The 16630-nt window shown below is 52.8% G+C and overlaps 2 protein-coding genes across 3 annotated transcripts in view; both read right to left on the bottom strand.

The window, feature by feature from the left end:
- ABL1 (ABL proto-oncogene 1, non-receptor tyrosine kinase) overlaps positions 1–16346 on the bottom strand; it is a 144350-nt gene extending 128004 nt beyond the window's left edge. The window contains exon 1 of one of the 2 annotated variants that reach the window (XM_051835402.2): positions 16172–16346. In XM_051835402.2, the coding sequence (XP_051691362.1) occupies positions 16172–16331 (160 nt within the window). In that variant the 5' untranslated portion in view covers positions 16332–16346. Of the gene's footprint in view, positions 1–14714; positions 15234–16171 lie in introns of those variants that run through there. The other variant, XM_051835403.2, reaches the window with a different exon arrangement.
- LOC138845421 (uncharacterized) lies at positions 15380–15478 on the bottom strand. Its single transcript, XM_070058128.1, has one exon. The coding sequence runs from the start codon at positions 15476–15478 to the stop codon at positions 15380–15382; it is 99 nt and encodes a 32-aa protein (XP_069914229.1).
- Positions 16347–16630: the final 284 nt, after the last annotated feature.

The following is a 16630-nucleotide window of genomic DNA, read 5'->3' as shown; positions in this document are numbered from 1 at the left end:
AGAGAGACAGAGAGAAAGGTCTTCCTTCCATTGGTTCACCCCCTAAATGGCTGCAAAGGCCGGCGCTGCACCCATCTGAAGCCAGGAGCCAGGTGCTTCCTCCTGGTCTCCCATGCGGTGCAGGGCCCAAGCACTTGGGCCATCCTCCACTGCCTTCCCGGGTCACAGCACAGAGCTGGACTGGAAGGGGGGCAACCAGGACAGAATCCGGTGCCCCGACCGGGACTAGAACCTGGGGTGCTGGCGCTGCAGGTGAAGGATTAGCCTAGTGAGTCACGGCGCCGGCCAAAATAAATCTTTTTAAAAAAATTAAAGTGGGAAAAGAAAAATGAAAAAAAAAAAAAAAAAAAAAAAACCCTGAAGTGGAGGGGAGGGGAGGGGGGCGTTGTGGCGCAGCAGGGTAAGCCCCTGCTCAGGATGTCTGTGTCCTGTATCAGAGTGCCTGGTTCAAGTCCAGACTCCATTTCCTATCCAGTTTCCTGCTTATGTACACTCCAGGAAGCAGCAGATGGTGGCTCAAATACTTGGGTTCTTACCACCCCTGTGGAATGCCTGGATGGAATTCCAGGTTTCCGCGGGCATTTGGAGTGAACCAGAAGATGGAAGATCTGTTTTCCTGTGTCTTTCAAATAGGAAAATTAAACTTTTTAAAAATTAAGTAATAAAAGAAGAAACTTACTGTGAGATGTCAAAATAGCTGTGTGGCAAATGTTAAAGCAAGACTTGGAGGCGGGTATTTGGCACAAAGGGTAAGATGCCACTTGAGACTCCTGCATTCCATACTGAGGCGCCAGGGCTCAAGTCCTGGCTGCACTCCCAACTCCAGCCTCCTGCTGATGCCAACCCTGGGAGGCAGCAGCTGTGGTTCAAGTCGTCAGGTCCCTGCCACACACGGGAAACCTGGACTGAGTTCCTGACTCTTGGCTTCAGTCTGGCCCAGCCCTGCCTGTTGGGGGTGTTTGGAGAGTAAACAGGTGGATGGCAGACCTCTGTTTCTGTTTATCTTTATCTCTCCACCTTTCAAATAAAAGAAATTAAAATTCAATTAAATAAGATTTTTAAAAAATAACAGGGGAAGGGGAGCCAGGCAGTGTGGTGCAGCGAGATAGGCCCTAGCATCCCATGTGGGCAACAGTTCAAGTTTCGGCAGTTCCACCTCCAATCCAACTTCCTGGTAATGTGCCAGGGGGAGCGGTGGATGACAGTCCAAGTGCTTAGGCCCCTGCCATCCATGAGGAAGATCGGGTAGAGTTCCAGGCTCCCAACTTCAGCATGGCCGTGCCCTGGCTGTTGTAGCCATTCAGGGAGTGAATCAGCTGCTGAATGATTTCTTTCTCTGACATTTTGCTTTTCAAATAAATAAATAAATCTTTTACAAAAAGAGAATATTCAGGAATATTGCTCTCATTATTAACAGTTTTTCAGAAGCAAGTTTTGTACTATAAATCATAAAGTTTAAATATTTAAAATGTAATTTTTTTTTTTTTTTTGACAGGCAGAGTGGACAGTGAGAGAGAGAGACAGAGAGAAAGGTCTTCCTTTGCCGTTGGTTCACTCTCCAATGGCCGCCGCGGCTGGCGCGCTGCGGCCGGCGCACCGCGCTGATCCGATGGCAGGAGCCAGGAGCCAGGAGCCAGGTGCTTTTCCTGGTCTCCCATGGGGTGCAGGCCCAAGCACCTGGGCCATCCTCCACTGCACTCCCTGGCCACAGCAGAGAGCTGGCCTGGAAGAGGGGCAACCGGGACAGAATCCGGCGCCCCGACCGGGACTAGAACCCGGTGTGCCGGCGCCGCTAGGCGGAGGATTAGCCTAGTGAGCCGTGGCGCCGGCCCTTAAAATGTAATATTTTTATGAATGTTTTATAATATACAAAGTACCTCAATAGCATATGATAATAACTATATATACACATATATGGTCCATATATATTGAGATTTGCTTGCTCAAAAAACCCTGCGGGAGCAAGCGCTTGGGCCTGGTGGTTAAGACACTGGTTAGGATGCCTGTGTCCCGTATCAGGGTTCCTGGGTTCAGAGCCTGGCTCTCGCTCCTCATTCCAGCTTCTTGCTAATGCAGATAAAGGGAAGGCAGCAGGTGACCTCAAGCAGTGAGTCCCCGCGTAAGGCGCGTGTGATGACCCGTGCCATCTATCAGGGTGGGTCACTGTCCCACAACCCAGGAACCGGAGGTAAGCAGTGGCCTCTGGCTCTCCTCGCGCCACACGAGGGGTGGAAACACTTTGTTAGAACCGGCCGCAACTCCCAGCCGCAGGGAAGGTTTCAGGGAGTCAGCAAAGTGCTGGATGGGGTTAGTAACCGAAGTGCTAGGTGGCCTCTCCTCTGACTCACTGCTGAGCACACTCCCTCGAAATGACGTCACAGCAGTCAGCACACAAAGGAGGGCACAGAGGACCAGCGCTCCTCTCCTCGCCATCCTCCGAGCTCAGCCAAAACCTGGGGCTATCAGAACACACATGATAGCCCTGCAGTTCAAAATTATCCCCAGGTGCAAGCATGCCACTCCTAAAACTTACTGATAATCCCTTCCCAAGTCAATTTCAATTACAAAATCTCATTTCAACTAAAGGATCATACTTTACCAACTCTCCTGACGCAGCGTTAACCTAACTACACACTCTCACAGAGCAACGTGAGATCACACTCGCATTCAGAAAAACAAAGCCATGCCAGGGCTTGACTGACTCCACAGCCCACCCACAGACGATGACTTCCTGATTCAGAAGAGCGGAACCCAAACGCCCCTGGAAAAGGCTCTTAGGAGGCCTCTATTTTCCTCCCTTGGACGACGAAATTAGTACTTTTCCTGGGAACAGCAGTTAGAGTACTAACAGTCATGCCGATCGAGCCTCAGGTGACTTTCTGAATCAAATCTTCCTTGACCAGATTCACAAAGAGGTATGTTGTTTTTGCAGTGAATAATAGTTTTTTTTTAAAATCAACCTTTCTGTGTATTTATATTTTCCAAAGGCTTTTCTCTACTGTACCCATGTAAATTAAATTTACAAAGAAAAATCCTCAAAACTCGGGAAACAGGATGCATTGTTTAACAATGGCCTGATCCTGAGAGGACAAGGCCCGGGAGAATGCTACTGCCACCTGTCCTGTCCCAGCCAGAGCAGAACCATGCCAGCTGCTTACCCTAACAGGTAACAAACAAAACACTGCACTGCATTTCAATAGCACTAAGTCCACTGCCACATATCACAGCCACATATCACACACACAAAAGACATTTATCCAAGGAAAAACAATTTTTCCCTTACACCCACTGAACAGTACTTTTGCAGACACCTGCGTCCCACACAGCGTCTCCCACATGGGATGCTGGCACTGCAGACGGCGGCCCCACCTGCCATCACCTGCCATGCCACAGCGCCGGCCCCAGTAAAAACATTCTCTGGATGTGCTAACAATGAGAAATTCTTAGTTTTATCTCCCTTGAGTTATGAACCTTACATAACCTAATATATAAAGTGCTTAGATTAGCACCTGAATATAGTAAGCCTCAACAAAAGTCACCTGTTATGATCAGGTAAGTCAGGAAAGTAACCAGAATACAAACACTATCCTGTGACATTCTCCACTTGAGCAATGTTCTGATCGTCTCTCAATGGGCCGTAGGAATCTTTGCATTGGGACAATCCTCCTAGCAGGCGGTCCTTCTTCAACAAAGACACTAAGGGCCGGCACTGCGGTGTAGCGGGTAAAACCTGCACCTGCGTGGGAGATCTGGAAGAAGTTCCTGGCTCCTGGCTTCGGCGCAGCTCCGGCTGTTGCGGCCATTTGGGAATGAACCAGCAAATGGAAGACCTTTCTCTCTGTCTCTCCCTCTCACTATCTGTAACTCTACCTCTCAAATAAATAAATTTTTAAAAAATAAAAAAAAAAAGAAAATCACAGAAGGGGGCTGGCATGGTGGCACAGTAGGTTAGGCCTCCACCTGCAGCGCCAGCATCCCATAAGGGTGCCAGTTCCTGCCCTGGCTGTCCCTCTTTTTTTTTTTTTTCTTTTTTTTGACAGGCAGTTAGACAGTGAGAGAGAAAGAGACAGACAGACAGATAAAGAGCAAGTCTTCCTTCCGTTGGTTCACCCCCCAAATGGCCACTACGGCCGGTGCACTGTGGCCGGCGCACCGCCCTGATCCAAAGCCAGGAGCCAGGTGCTTCCTCCTGGTCTCCCATGTGGGTGCAGGGCCCAACCACTTGGGCCATCCTCCACTGCCTTTCCGGGCCACAGCAGAGAGCTGGACAGGAAGAGGAGCAACCAGGACAGAATCCAGCACTCCAACCGAGACTAGAACCCAGGGTACCGGCACCGCAGGTGGAGGATTAGCCTAGTGAGCCGCAGCGCTGGCCCCCTCTTTTTTTTTTTTTTTTTTAAGATTTATTTATTTATTTATAATTTTATTTATTTATTTGAAAGGCAGAGTTACAGAGGGGCAGAGGCAGAGAGAGAGAAGTCTGCCATTCCTTTGTTCACTCCTCAAATGACTGCAACAGCTGAAGCTGAGCCGATCCGAAGCCAGGAGCCAGGAGCTTCTCCAGGTCTCCCACGCGGGTGCAGGGGCCCAAGCACTTAGGTCATCTTCCACTGCTTTCCCAGGCCACAGTAGAGAGCTGGATCGGACGTAGAGCAGCTGGGACTCCAACCAGTGCCCATATGGAGTGCCGCAGGTGGAGACTTTACCCACTATGCCACAGTGCTGGCCCCCTGCCCCCTCTTCTGGTTTTTGGTTTTTGGATCAGCTCAGCTCTGGCCACTGAGGCCATCTGGGGAGTGAACCAGCGGATGGAAGAACTTTCTGTCTCTCTCCCTGTGTCTATAACTCTACCTCTCAAATAAATAAATAAAATCTTGAAGAAAAAACACAGAAAGATGAATCCATAAGAAACAATGGATATTATAAAAATTGAAAAATTTACAAGAATCATTTAACTTTTATTACTAACAGGGAAAAACAGTCTTCTGAAATAGCTTGCTTTCATCACTAAGCATTCTTTGTATTCCGTTACTTGTTCCTAGGATCAAACTAGTCTATAGATTTAGTGCAATCTTAGAAGAAAATCCTCATGAGTATTTTTGTTTGGCTAGGGAAACCTATACAACAGATTGTAAATTATGCAATAGAAACACAAAGGAGCAGGCTAAGACAATCTTGAAGAACAAAACCGAAGTCTTACGCTACCAGACTTCAAGATTTCAAGGTTACAATGCTGGCAGCAAGGACGGACAAATGCAACAGCTGAACAGAGTGAGGAGTTCGCCAACAGACCAAGCACAACGGACGGGCACCTGGTCTATGCAGCAATGTTCACGCCTGCAGGGAACACAGTTCCAAGTGAAAGCCAGAAGAATAAGCCGGAGTTGTGGCATGCTGAGTTGAGCCAGCGCTTACAATACTCCCATCTCATAGTGGAGTGCTGGGTCACATCCCAGCTGCTTGGCTTCTGACACAGCTCCCTGCTAATGCACATGGGAAGGCCATGGATGATGGCCTGAGTATGTGTTGAAGGGTTAGAGGAGGAGGGGAAGGAGGAAGAAAGGAGATGGAGATGTATCGAGATATGGAGGTGATGGAGATGGAGATGGAGATGATGGAGATGATGGAGATGATGGGGATGATGGAGATGATGGAGATGGAGATGGAGATGAAGGAGATGGAGATGATGGAGATGATGGAGATGGAGATGGAGATGAAGGAGATGGAGATGATGGAGATGATGGAGATGAAGGAGATGGAGATGTATCGAGATATGGAGGTGATGGAGATGGGGATGGAGATGGAGATGATGGAGATGGGGATGGAGATGGAGATGGGGATGGAGATGGAGGAGATGGAGGAGATGGAGATGATGGAGATGATGGAGATGATGGAGATGATGGAGATGATGGAGATGGGGATGATGGAGATGATGGAGATGATGGAGATGGAGATAGAGATGATGGAGATGATGGAGATGGAGATGAAGGAGATGGAGATGGAGATGGAGATGAAGGAGATGATGGAGATGAAGGAGATGGAGATGATGGAGATGGAGATGATGGAGATGGAGGTGATGGAGATGATGGAGATGGAGGTGATGGAGGTGATGGAGATGGAGATGATGGAGATGGAGATGATGGAGATGGGGATGGAGATGATGGAGATATGGAGGTGATGGAGATGGAGATGATGGAGATGGAGATGGGGAGAGAGACAGATTTTACATCTGCTGGTTCACTCCTCAAATGGCCACAATGGTTGGGGCTGGGTCAGGTAGAAGCCAGGAACTCCGTCCGGGTCTCCCACATGGGTGCAGGGACCCAATCACTTGGGCCGTCTTCCACTGCTTTCCCAGGTGCATTAGCAGGGAACTGGATCAGAAGTGGAACAGCAAGGACTCTAACCAGCGCCCATATGGATGTCGCCACTGCAGACGGCAGCTTAACCAGCTATACCACAGTGCCAACCCCAATAAATAAAAATCTTTAAAAAAAAAAAAGTAAGTCTTAATTTGTGACCTACTGAATGTCACTTTACATACATGAACGGCACATGTGCGAGGATGCCTCCCTTGGCCACCACACATCAGTACAACCTTAAATGTCATCCCAAACCTGATGACTCCCAGTTTCTCTCTCCAGCCTGGACCACTTTCCTGAATTCAAGTTCACAGACCCGACTACCTATCTGACATATACACTTAACAAGTACGTCAGACTCACACTCAAAAGAAGCCCCCAACAGCCTGCTCCTCTAGTCTACATTTCATTAAGAGGCACCTCCAGGGGCCAGTGTTAGGGTGCAGCGGGTTAAACTGCTGCCTGCAGTGCCGGTATCCTGCATCGGGGGCAGGACTGAGTCCCAGCTACTCCGTTTCTGGTCCAGCTTCCTGCTAATAACGTGCCCGGGAAGGCAGCAGAGGATGGCCCAAGTACCTGGGCCCTGCTACCATGTGCGAGACCAGAATGGAGTTCCTGGTTCCCGATTCACACTGGCCCAGGCCTGGCTGTTACAGCCATTCAGGGAGTGAACCAGTGGATGGAAGATATTCTGTCTCTGCCTTTCGAATGAATGAATGAAAGGCAGCTGCATTCTTTCAGTTCCTCAGCCCCAAAGCCTGGGAGTCACGGCTGATTTCTCCCATGCTCCACATCCCACATCTAATCAAGAGGAAATCCAGTCGGCTCTGCCTTCAGAGAGAAGAACTGGACCCTCGCCTGCTGCCACCGCCCTGGCCCCAGCACCATCACGCTCATTAGAGCCAAGCAATCAGTCCCCGCGTGGAATCCCACTTCCTCCCTTGCTCTCCTGACGAGAGCAGAGAGGTTCTACTCAAACATGAATCAGGTCCCATTACTCCCCTACCAAATTCTCCAAGAACTTTCCAAACCACGTGAATAAAAGCCCAAATCCCTGAACCAGTCAACAGGACTCTTCTCCAGCCATTCCCTCCCTACCCCCCCGTTGCCGCCCCCAACTCTCCTGCTCTCTCTGCCCGAGCCACCCTGGCCTCTGGGAGCTCCTGGACCTGCTAAGCTCTGCTGGGGCTTCTGCCTGAAATGCTGTACCCCAACCTTCCACACCTGTGCCCCCACACTCAGGGTCTTGTCCCAAAGCCACCTTCCTCACACCCCACCCCACCCCGACATCCCTAGAGCCCTTCTCAGCACTCAGCAGCATCTGTACTGCATCACGTGGATGGCGGGTGGTCTGTCGCCCACCCAGGGCGTGAGTTCTGGCGTGGCAGCGCTATCCACTGTGGCTGTTTGCTAATGTACTACCACCGCCTAAAACACAACCCGCCACATGGTGTGTGCTCAGTGGCTGCTAAATAAAAAAGGAAACTCTAAGAAAAACACACTTACCAGGGAATGCTTTCAATTTTGTTTTTACCAAGTGACTCTTCGAGTCAAGCCAGCGAAACCCAAAAGGAATACGTGGCGCATAAATGACATCCTAGCTTCCTCTCCCTCCCTCTGCATACGGCTGGACCTTCCGACCTGGGCAAGAAGCTGTCATCTGCCCACCCCTCTCAGCTCACCACCACCACCACCACCACCACCACCAGCACCACCACCAGCTAGTGTTATTCTTGGCTTCCAGGTTCACATCTGGTCCAAGAGTGTATGCTTCTGACTTCAAGTGTATGAATCGAACCTACAAGCATATTAATCAACTCTACAAAGATCAGACTAAGAAAGAACAATTTATCACATAAAACAAGACTACATTCCCAAACGGACATCTTTGCATTTGACTACTATTTGAAGCCCTTGCCTATGTTCCTGTTGAACTATGGTCTTTTCACTTTTACTTGTTGAATTCTTTACTTAATGGAGCATTAAGCCTTTGACTATCAAACAGACTAAACATATGTTTTCTCAAAAATAAAAGAAAAAGCAGGGAGAGGGGAGGGGAGGCAAGGAGGGAGGAAGGGAAGTATTATATTCTTAGAACTGTATCTATGAACTACACTGAACCTGCTCTTTGTATTAATATCACACTGACACAAGAATCAACGAGACTTGAGTTGTAACTGTACATCTGCTGCGACCCTGAGAATCTAAGATACTAATAAATTCCTTTTAAAAATTTTAAAAGGACTACATTCTCCTAAAAAAAGAACATTCAAGGCCCAAAGAAGTTGATAGGTCTTCAAGGTCTTGAAACGTGATTTCAGCTAATTCCAGCATAAAAGGAGCTGGGTTGAGCGGCCATCAATTGTCTCCAGATCTTCATATTTTTTGTATTACCAGATAGTACAGGTTTGTTGTAAAATACATCTACACATCACAAATGCAAAGTAAAAACTGAATGTTTTCTCCTATTCCACCTAAAATCAGTTCTCAAGAGAGAACAATTTTCACCCAAAATCCCGCCATATCATTTTCTGCATACATACAAATAGATATTTTTGTTTTACCAAAGTGGGGTCCTTCATATGGGTGCCAGTTCGAGTCCCAGCTGCTCCACTTCCAATCCAGCTCTCTGCTGGTGGCCAGGAATAGTGGAATACGCCAGGTGCTTGGGCCCCTGCACCCACGCTGGGACCCGGAAGAAGCTCCTGGCTCCTGGCTTCAGACTGGCCTAGCACCCAGCCATAGCAGTCATTTGGGGAGTGAACCAGCAGATAGAGGACCCTTCTCTGTCTCTCTCTCTGTCTGTAACTCTGCCTCTCAAATAAATCTTTTAAAAAATAAAAAATTAAGATTAAAAAAATGTTTTAAAAAGTGGGCTCATCACTTTTTCCTCCACTGACAAGGGACATCCCCCAGCGTCCGGCAGCCAGCCTCTCCTGTGCTGTCTGATGACTTTCTGCAGTGCTGGGTCCAGGCTCTGTCATCCCAGGCCCTCTGTACACCCTGGAAACCCACTGAGGGTCCCAACAGCTGTGATTTATGTGTGCCATCTCCTCAATATTCACCATATTAGAAATTAAAACTCAGAGTTTAAGAAACATTCATGGGGCTGGTGCTGTGGCATAGGGAGTAAAGCCACCACCTGCAATACCTGCATCCCATATGGGTACCAGTTCAAGTTCTGGCTGCTCCACTTCCCATCCGGCTCCCTGCTAACAGCCTGGGAAAAGTATCAGAAGATGGTCCAAGTGCTTGGGCCCCTGCTACCGATATAGGAACCCGGATGGAGATCCTGGCTCTTGGCTTCGGCCTGGCTTATGCAGTCATTAGGGGAGTGAACCAGCAGATGGAAGACCTCCATCTCTCACACTTTCTCTCTCTGTAACTCTTTTTAAAATAAATAAATCTCTAAAAAAAAAAAAAAAAAAAAGAGAGAGAAGGGTTGGCACTGTGGTGCCGCTGGTTAAGCCACAGTCTGCAGTGCCAGCATCCCATATGGTGCCAGTTTGGGTCCCGGCTGCTCCACTTCCGATCCAGCTCTCTGCTGTGGCCTGGGAAAGCAGCAGAAGATGTCCCACGTGCTTGGGCCCCTGCACCCACGTGGGAGACCCAGAAGAAGCTCCTGGTTCCTGGCTTCAGCCAGGCACAGCTGCAGCGGTCACAGCCCTTTGGGGAGTGAACCAGCAGATGGAAGATGTCTCTCTCTCTCTGTCTCTCCTCCTCTCTCTGTAACTCTGCCTTTCAAATAAATAAATCTTAAAAAAAAAAAAAAAAAGAGGGAGAGAAACATTTATTCATCCTTCTAAAAATGAACATTACTGTTTTCCCCAAAAAAGCAGACTTTCTGGATAACTGTGTTCTTTCATATTACACCAACACTCAGTGAGCAGTAACTTCTAGAGGCCGGCTACCACTTGGAATATGATGCCCTGGCAATGAACTCCTACACTCTGCTATACTGGCCGGCGCCACGGCTCACTAGGCTAATCCTCCACCTGCGGCGCCGGCACCCCGGGTTCTAGTCCCCGTTGGGGTGCCAGATTCTGTTCCGGTTGCTCCTCTTCCAGTCCAGCTCTCTGCTGTGGCCTGGGAGTGCAGTGGAGGATGGCCCAAGTGCTTGGGCCCTGCACCCGCATAGGAGACCAGGAGGAGGCACCTGGCTCCTGGCTTTAGATCAGGGCAGCGCGCCTGCTGCAACAGCCATTAGGGGGTGAACCAACAGAAGGAAGACCTTTCTCTCTGTCTCTCTCTCACTGTCTAACTCCACCTGTCAAAAAAAGAAACAAACAAAAAAACCAACTTTGTTGTATTAAAATCTATTGTTCCACCTTCCACTTGGAATGGATCTTTTCCTTGTGCATGATTTTATACACACACTGATCCTTCAAAAGACCCTGGTTCTGGGACGGCTGCTTGACGCAGCTGCTCAGTCACCGGCTGGGCCACCGGCATCCGTCTCAGAACGCCTGGTTCGTTCCCAGCTGCTCCGCTCCGACCCGGCCCCCTGCTGATGCGCACCCTGGACGCAGCAGATGGTGGCTCACAAGCCTGGGCCCCTGCCGATCTCAGAGGAGATTCGGATGGAATTCCAGGCTCCTGCTTTTGGCTTGGCCCACCCAGTCCTGACTTCAAGAGTATGGACCACTGGGGGAGTGAGCCAGTGGACAAAGCTCTCTCTCCGTTTCTCTCCCTCTGCCTCTCAAATACAATTTTAAAAGTACCGGTTAACATATTTATGAAGATGTTTTAAATCACACATTTCCTTGTAAGATAATCAAGATAACATTTGTAAATATTATCACCAATCTCTGTATCACAACAGCAGATACAAATTCTCCAAAATCCTAATTTTCACTAGAAAACTAAAATTGTATCATTGGCAAAAAATACCGCCAGTATTTTCCTTGAAAGGACTCTTTTAGACATTCTTCAGTCTGAATAACTAGTTTGTCAGCAGCAGTTTCAAGTAAAAAATGGTTGTCCACGAACAAAGCAGTTAGCTCAGTCTACAACTCAAACAACCGCCCAAGGTGCTGTTCAGAGATAATCATCAGACCTCAGGATACAGCATAAGTGTTTTATGCATCTTTTTTTTTTTTTTTTAAGACTTATTTACCTATTTGAAAGTCAGAGTTACACAGAGAGAGAAGGAGGCAGAGAGAGAGAGAGAGAGGTCTTCCATCTGCTGGTTCACTTCCCAGTTGGCTGCAACGGCCAGAGTTGCAATGATATAAAAGCCAGGAGCCAGGAGCTTCTTCGGGGTCTCCCACGTGGGTGCAGGGGCCCAAGCACTCAGGCCATCTTCTACTGCTTTCCCAGGCCACAGCAGAGAGCTGGATCAGAAGAGGAACAGCCAGGATGCGAACTCGTACCCGCATGGGTTGCTGGCACTGTAGGCAGCAGCTTTACCTGCTACGCGACAGCGCTGGTCCATTATGCCGACTTTTATCCCACAAAGTATTAAAACACACAAAAGAGTTCATAAAATTACCATCTGCTGCTTCATCAAGGGCATTCTTTAGTGAAAGCTGCTGGGGGGAGGGGGTTGGTTTGTTTCGCGGCGAGTGCACGTCAGGAAAACCTAAGAGCCGTGAGCGCCGTCCATGGGGACGCCTGCATTACTTCTGCAGTTGTGCAGAGGCCAACACAAGGCAAGAGGCGAGGAAGAGCTCAGGACTCTATCAATACCAAAGGTCTTAACCCCCCACCCCGAGGCAGCACTGGCCCCTAGGAAACCACGGTTCCAGTTCTAGGAATCGAGCGAGACTCCTGGATCCCAGGCTTTCAGTTCTGGTACGTCAGCCAGAACGCTCCGACGTCTGTATCAACCTCCCCCAAGGCTGCTTCATCGTCATTATTTAAAAGTGCAGGGGGGCCGGCGCCGCGGCTCACTAGGCTAATCCTCTGCCTTGCGGCGCCGGCACCCCGGGTTCTAGTCCTGGTCGGGGCGCTGGATTCTGTCCCGGTTGCCCCTCGTCCAGGCCAGCTCTCTGCTGTGGCCAGGGAAGGCAGTGGAGGATGGCCCAAGTGCTTGGGCCCTGCACCCCATGGGAGACCAGGAGAAGCACCTGGCTCCTGGCTTCAGATCAGCGTGGTGTGCCAGCCGTGGCGGCCATTGGAGGGTGAACCAACGGCAAAGGAAGACCTTTCTCTCTCTCTCTCTCTCTCTTACTGTCCACTCTGCCTGTCAAAAAAAAAAAAAAAAAAAAAAAAAAAAAAAAAAAAAAAGCGCAGGGGACGGCGCTGCAGCAGGACCGGCACTGTGGTGAAGCGGGTTAACGCCCTGGCCTGCAGTGCGGGCATCCCATCTGGGCGCTGGTTCGAGAACCCAGCTGCTCCACTTCTGATGCAGCTCTCTGCTATGGGCTGGGAAAGCAGTGGAAGATGGCCCAAGTCCTTAGACTCCTGCACCCACGTGGGAGACCTGGACAAAGCTCCTGGCTCCTGGCTTCGGATCGGCACAGCTTCAGCTGTTGCAGCCCTTTGGGGAGTGAACCAGCAGATGGAAGACCTCTCTCTCTCTCTCTCCTTCTCTCTCTCTCTCTCTTCTGTGTAACTCTGACTTTCAAATAAAAATGAATAAATCTTTAAAAAAAAATAAAAAGCGCAAGGATGGCACTGCTGCAGCCTCTGCCTGTGGCACCGGCATCCCGTACGGGCACCAGGTCTGGTCCCGGCTGCTTCTCTTCCGATCCAGCTCTCTGCTGTGGCCTGGGAAAGCAGTGGAAGATGGCCCAAGTGCTTGAGGCACTGCACCCGCGTGGGAGACCCGGAAGAGGCTCCTGGCTCCTGGCTTCCGATCGGCGCAGTTCCGGCTGTTGTGGCCATCTGGGGAGTGAACCAGCGGATGGAAGACCGCTCTCTCTGTCTCTACCTCTCTCTGTATCTCTATTTCAAATAAAGCTTAAAAAAAAAAAAAAAAAAAAAGACGTTAAAATCTCAACTGCCAGTGCAAGTCCAAGCGACAGAGACACTGGTTCACTGCAGTCACACGCTGTTAGATTTTTTGTGAGTGAAATTCAAGATACGTGCCGCCTGCACACACCTTACTCTTGCTTACTGGGCCAATAGGCTCAACTGCTATTTTTAAAAATATAGTTATTTTACTTGACGGGCAGAACAACAGAGAGATAGGAAGAATCCTCCACCCTTCAGTTCATTCCCCAAATGCCTGCCACAGGCAACAGTCCCAGGCTGGGCCAGGCCAAAGCCAGGAGCTGGGACTGCATCTGGATCTCCCATGTGGGTGGCAGGTGCCCAAGCACCTGGGCCATCGTCTGCCGTCTCCCAGGATACACCCATCAGCAGCAAAAACCCGGAACCTGGAGACAGCTAGGACTCAAACCCCAACATTCCTATACAGATGTGGGCATCCCAAGGGGCGCTTAACTCACTGGGCCATGACGCCTGCCCCCCAGTTAAGGTGTTTTTTTTTAAAGATTTATTTATTTTGAAAAAGTAACAGAGAGAGGGAGCTTCCAGCTGTTGGTTCACTCCCCAGATGGCCGCGACGGCCAGCACTGGGCCAGGCTGAAGCCAGGAGCCTCATCCGGGTCTCCCACATGGGTGGCAGGGGCCCCGGGGGTCGTCCTCTGCTGCTTTCCCAGGCCATGAGCAGGGAGCTGGATCAGAAGTGGAGCAGCCAGGAACCGACGCTGCACCCACAGGAGATGCCGCATCACAGGTGGCGCCCCCTCCCACCCAGGATACTATGTTAAGGTAAAGGACACGAACGAACGAAGCTGATTCAGTGGTCCGACCTCTGTTTCAGACGGCGGCCAGGCGACCCCTGCTTCACCCCCACAGAATCACTGGAGGTGAAGAGAAGACGCCCACAGGAACGCCAGAGCGCCCAGCGTCCCCCTGCACCGGGAGAGAAGCGGGCGCGGGCTCCGGCCGCGGGGAGTTCCGGGCTCAGCCCCCGAACGCTGCCTTCTCCCGCAGAGCCGGGGAGCGTCTGCGGGCCCCACTGCCCTCCTAAAGGCCAGGGGGTTCCGTGTCAACTGAGACCTGAGGTTCCCAAACCGTGAGAACAGACGCGGGCTCGCTAAGGACCCACGCGAGTCGGGGAGCCGCCGCGAAGAAGCCAGCTAACTGCCACCTGGTCGGGAAACGGAGGCCCCGGGTCAGCACCAAGGGGACGCGGCGCACGGCTCGGTGTGCAGGGGGCACGCAGGCACCAGGACACCGTTTCCAGGACTAAGCGGGTTCCACGCGAGGCTCCGGGACCACCGCGAGCGCCCAGCGGACGCGGCAGGCACGGGCACCCGCGGAGCCGGCAGGCACGGGCACCCGCGGACGCGGCAGGCACGGGCACCCGCGGAGCCGCCGGGACGCGCCCGCGACACTCACCGTGCTCCACGAAGACGTTGCAGTGCGGGCCCCCATGGCGCGCCGAGTCCTTCTTGCCGGCTCCTTTGATGAAGTGCAGGGCGGGCAGACTCGGCCTTCTCTGGTCCCCAAGAACTTTTCCAGGCTGCTGCCCCATAAAGTTAGCGCGGGGCTCCCCTTTCCAGAAGAGGGTCCAGGAGCTTCCGGAACGGTCGGTGGCCTCGGCGGGGCCTTCCACACTCAGCGCATGCCCGCCACGCCACGGCGGCCCGCACGGGCAGTCGCGGGCAGGCACCTGCCGGGGGCTCCACGCATGGACACGGGGGGCCCGCTGACTGTTCCCAGCCTCGGGCTTTGGGGAGTAAGGTGATTCCCACACTCCCCAAAGGTTTCGCCGTCTTTAAGGATACTCCACTGAGTGAACCACGCTTTTTCTTTTTTGGGAAGACGCACCTAAGCAGAACTATTCCCGGAGCGGTGGGGCGCAGGGCGACAATCCCTTAGTCCTTCCGGCAGCGTCGCGGGCCCCGGGGTGCTCGCCCGCGCCTGTCCCCCAGCAAAGCTCCCGCCGGGCCGGGCCGGGCCGGCTGCGCTCCGGCTCCTCGCTCTCCCCGGCCCTCCGGAAAAGGACGCGCGGGTCAGCCGGATCTCGGCGCGCTCGGCACGGAATGCATGGCCAGCAACTTTTAAGTCCGCTTTTTAAAAGGCCTGTGAAACCAATCCAGGCTCTTCCTTTGCATGGAAGTTTCTGGCTGGGCTGAGACCAAGGGGGCCGTAGGTGACATTGGAAGAAGTCAGGGCATCAGAGGCTGGCGGGGGCAACCTGGCGGGCCATGGGAGGCCACCTGACAGCACGCAGCGGGTCTGAATGGGGGTCTCCGGCGGCCAGCCTTGGGGCCGGCAGCGGGAGCGGGGGGCGACTCCGGGGCGGGGCACGGGCGGCTTACTCGGGGGGCGACGCTTCTCCACGCCTCAGGAAACGGGGGCGTCCCACGTCCGGAGCGAACAGAGACCACCCCGGGGGGGGGGCGTCCCAGAGCCGCGGCGGGGCTGCAGAGACGAAAGACTCGCGCGGCCCGAAGGCGGGAGACGGGCCGACGAGAGAGGAGGCCTGGCCGCCTCAGCTGCCCCGAGCCCGGGGGTCTCTGCCCGAGACACCCCCGTCCCGCGGCCCCGGACGCTGCCGCCGCCGCCAAGCAGTCACATCCCCCGAACTCCGCCGAGGGACCCCGCCTGCCCCCCGCCGGTAGGGGCCGTGGGCCACGAAGGGGCTCCTCAACCGCAGCACCCAGGAACCGGCTCCGACTTCGGCGCTGCTCAGGGACAGTGGCCGACCCCCGCGGCCGCCATGATGGATTACGAGCCGCTCCACAACGAGGCCAGGCCCCGCCCCCGGCCCCGCCCCCCGGCGCCGTCCGGAGCCCGCCTCGCGTGGACTGGGATGCCCCCGGCGCCGCTTTCCTGGGACCCCGTCGCACCTTCTGGCTCTGGCCTCAGTGCCTCGCAGGAGCCCGGCCCGGGACGACCTTTTAAAGGCGACTTTTCCGAGTGCAAGGTGAGTGGTAAGGAAGCGCCCGCCTCCCCTGTACTGCGATTGGCCTCCGAGGATCCTGGCCAGGCCTCTCTCCTCCATCCCATTGGTCGACGCGGGCTGGCATGCTGGAGGCTTCGGCCAATGGAAGTCGGCGCAGCCCGCGGGGCGTGCCGGGAGTTGTAGTCCCGCGGCGCCGAGGCGTCCTGCGCGCTGCTCCCGGCTGAAGCGCTTCTGGCCGTAGCTCTCCGGAGCCGGTGCTCTCGCCGGCCTCGCGTCGGGCTGGCCGGCGGGGCGCCAAAGCAGGGGCCAAGCTGTGGATCGGATTCTCCGAGAACCGGAGTCGGATTCCTTCCTGGAAACCGGGGGATTCGGTGCGCTCCGCCCCTGCGCCCTTGCAGACCCC

The sequence above is a fragment of the Oryctolagus cuniculus genome, chromosome 1 (assembly GCF_964237555.1).
Source record: "Oryctolagus cuniculus chromosome 1, mOryCun1.1, whole genome shotgun sequence".
Classification (NCBI taxonomy): domain Eukaryota; kingdom Metazoa; phylum Chordata; class Mammalia; order Lagomorpha; family Leporidae; genus Oryctolagus; species Oryctolagus cuniculus.
Note: the sequence above shows the minus strand (reverse complement) of the source record. Positions and strands in the feature narration are given on the sequence as shown.

Bases quoted from the DNA above. Each gene is read 5' to 3' on its own strand.
- LOC138845421 (XM_070058128.1), bottom strand. From the start codon at position 15,478: ATGTCACCTACGGCCCCCTTGGTCTCAGCCCAGCCAGAAACTTCCATG.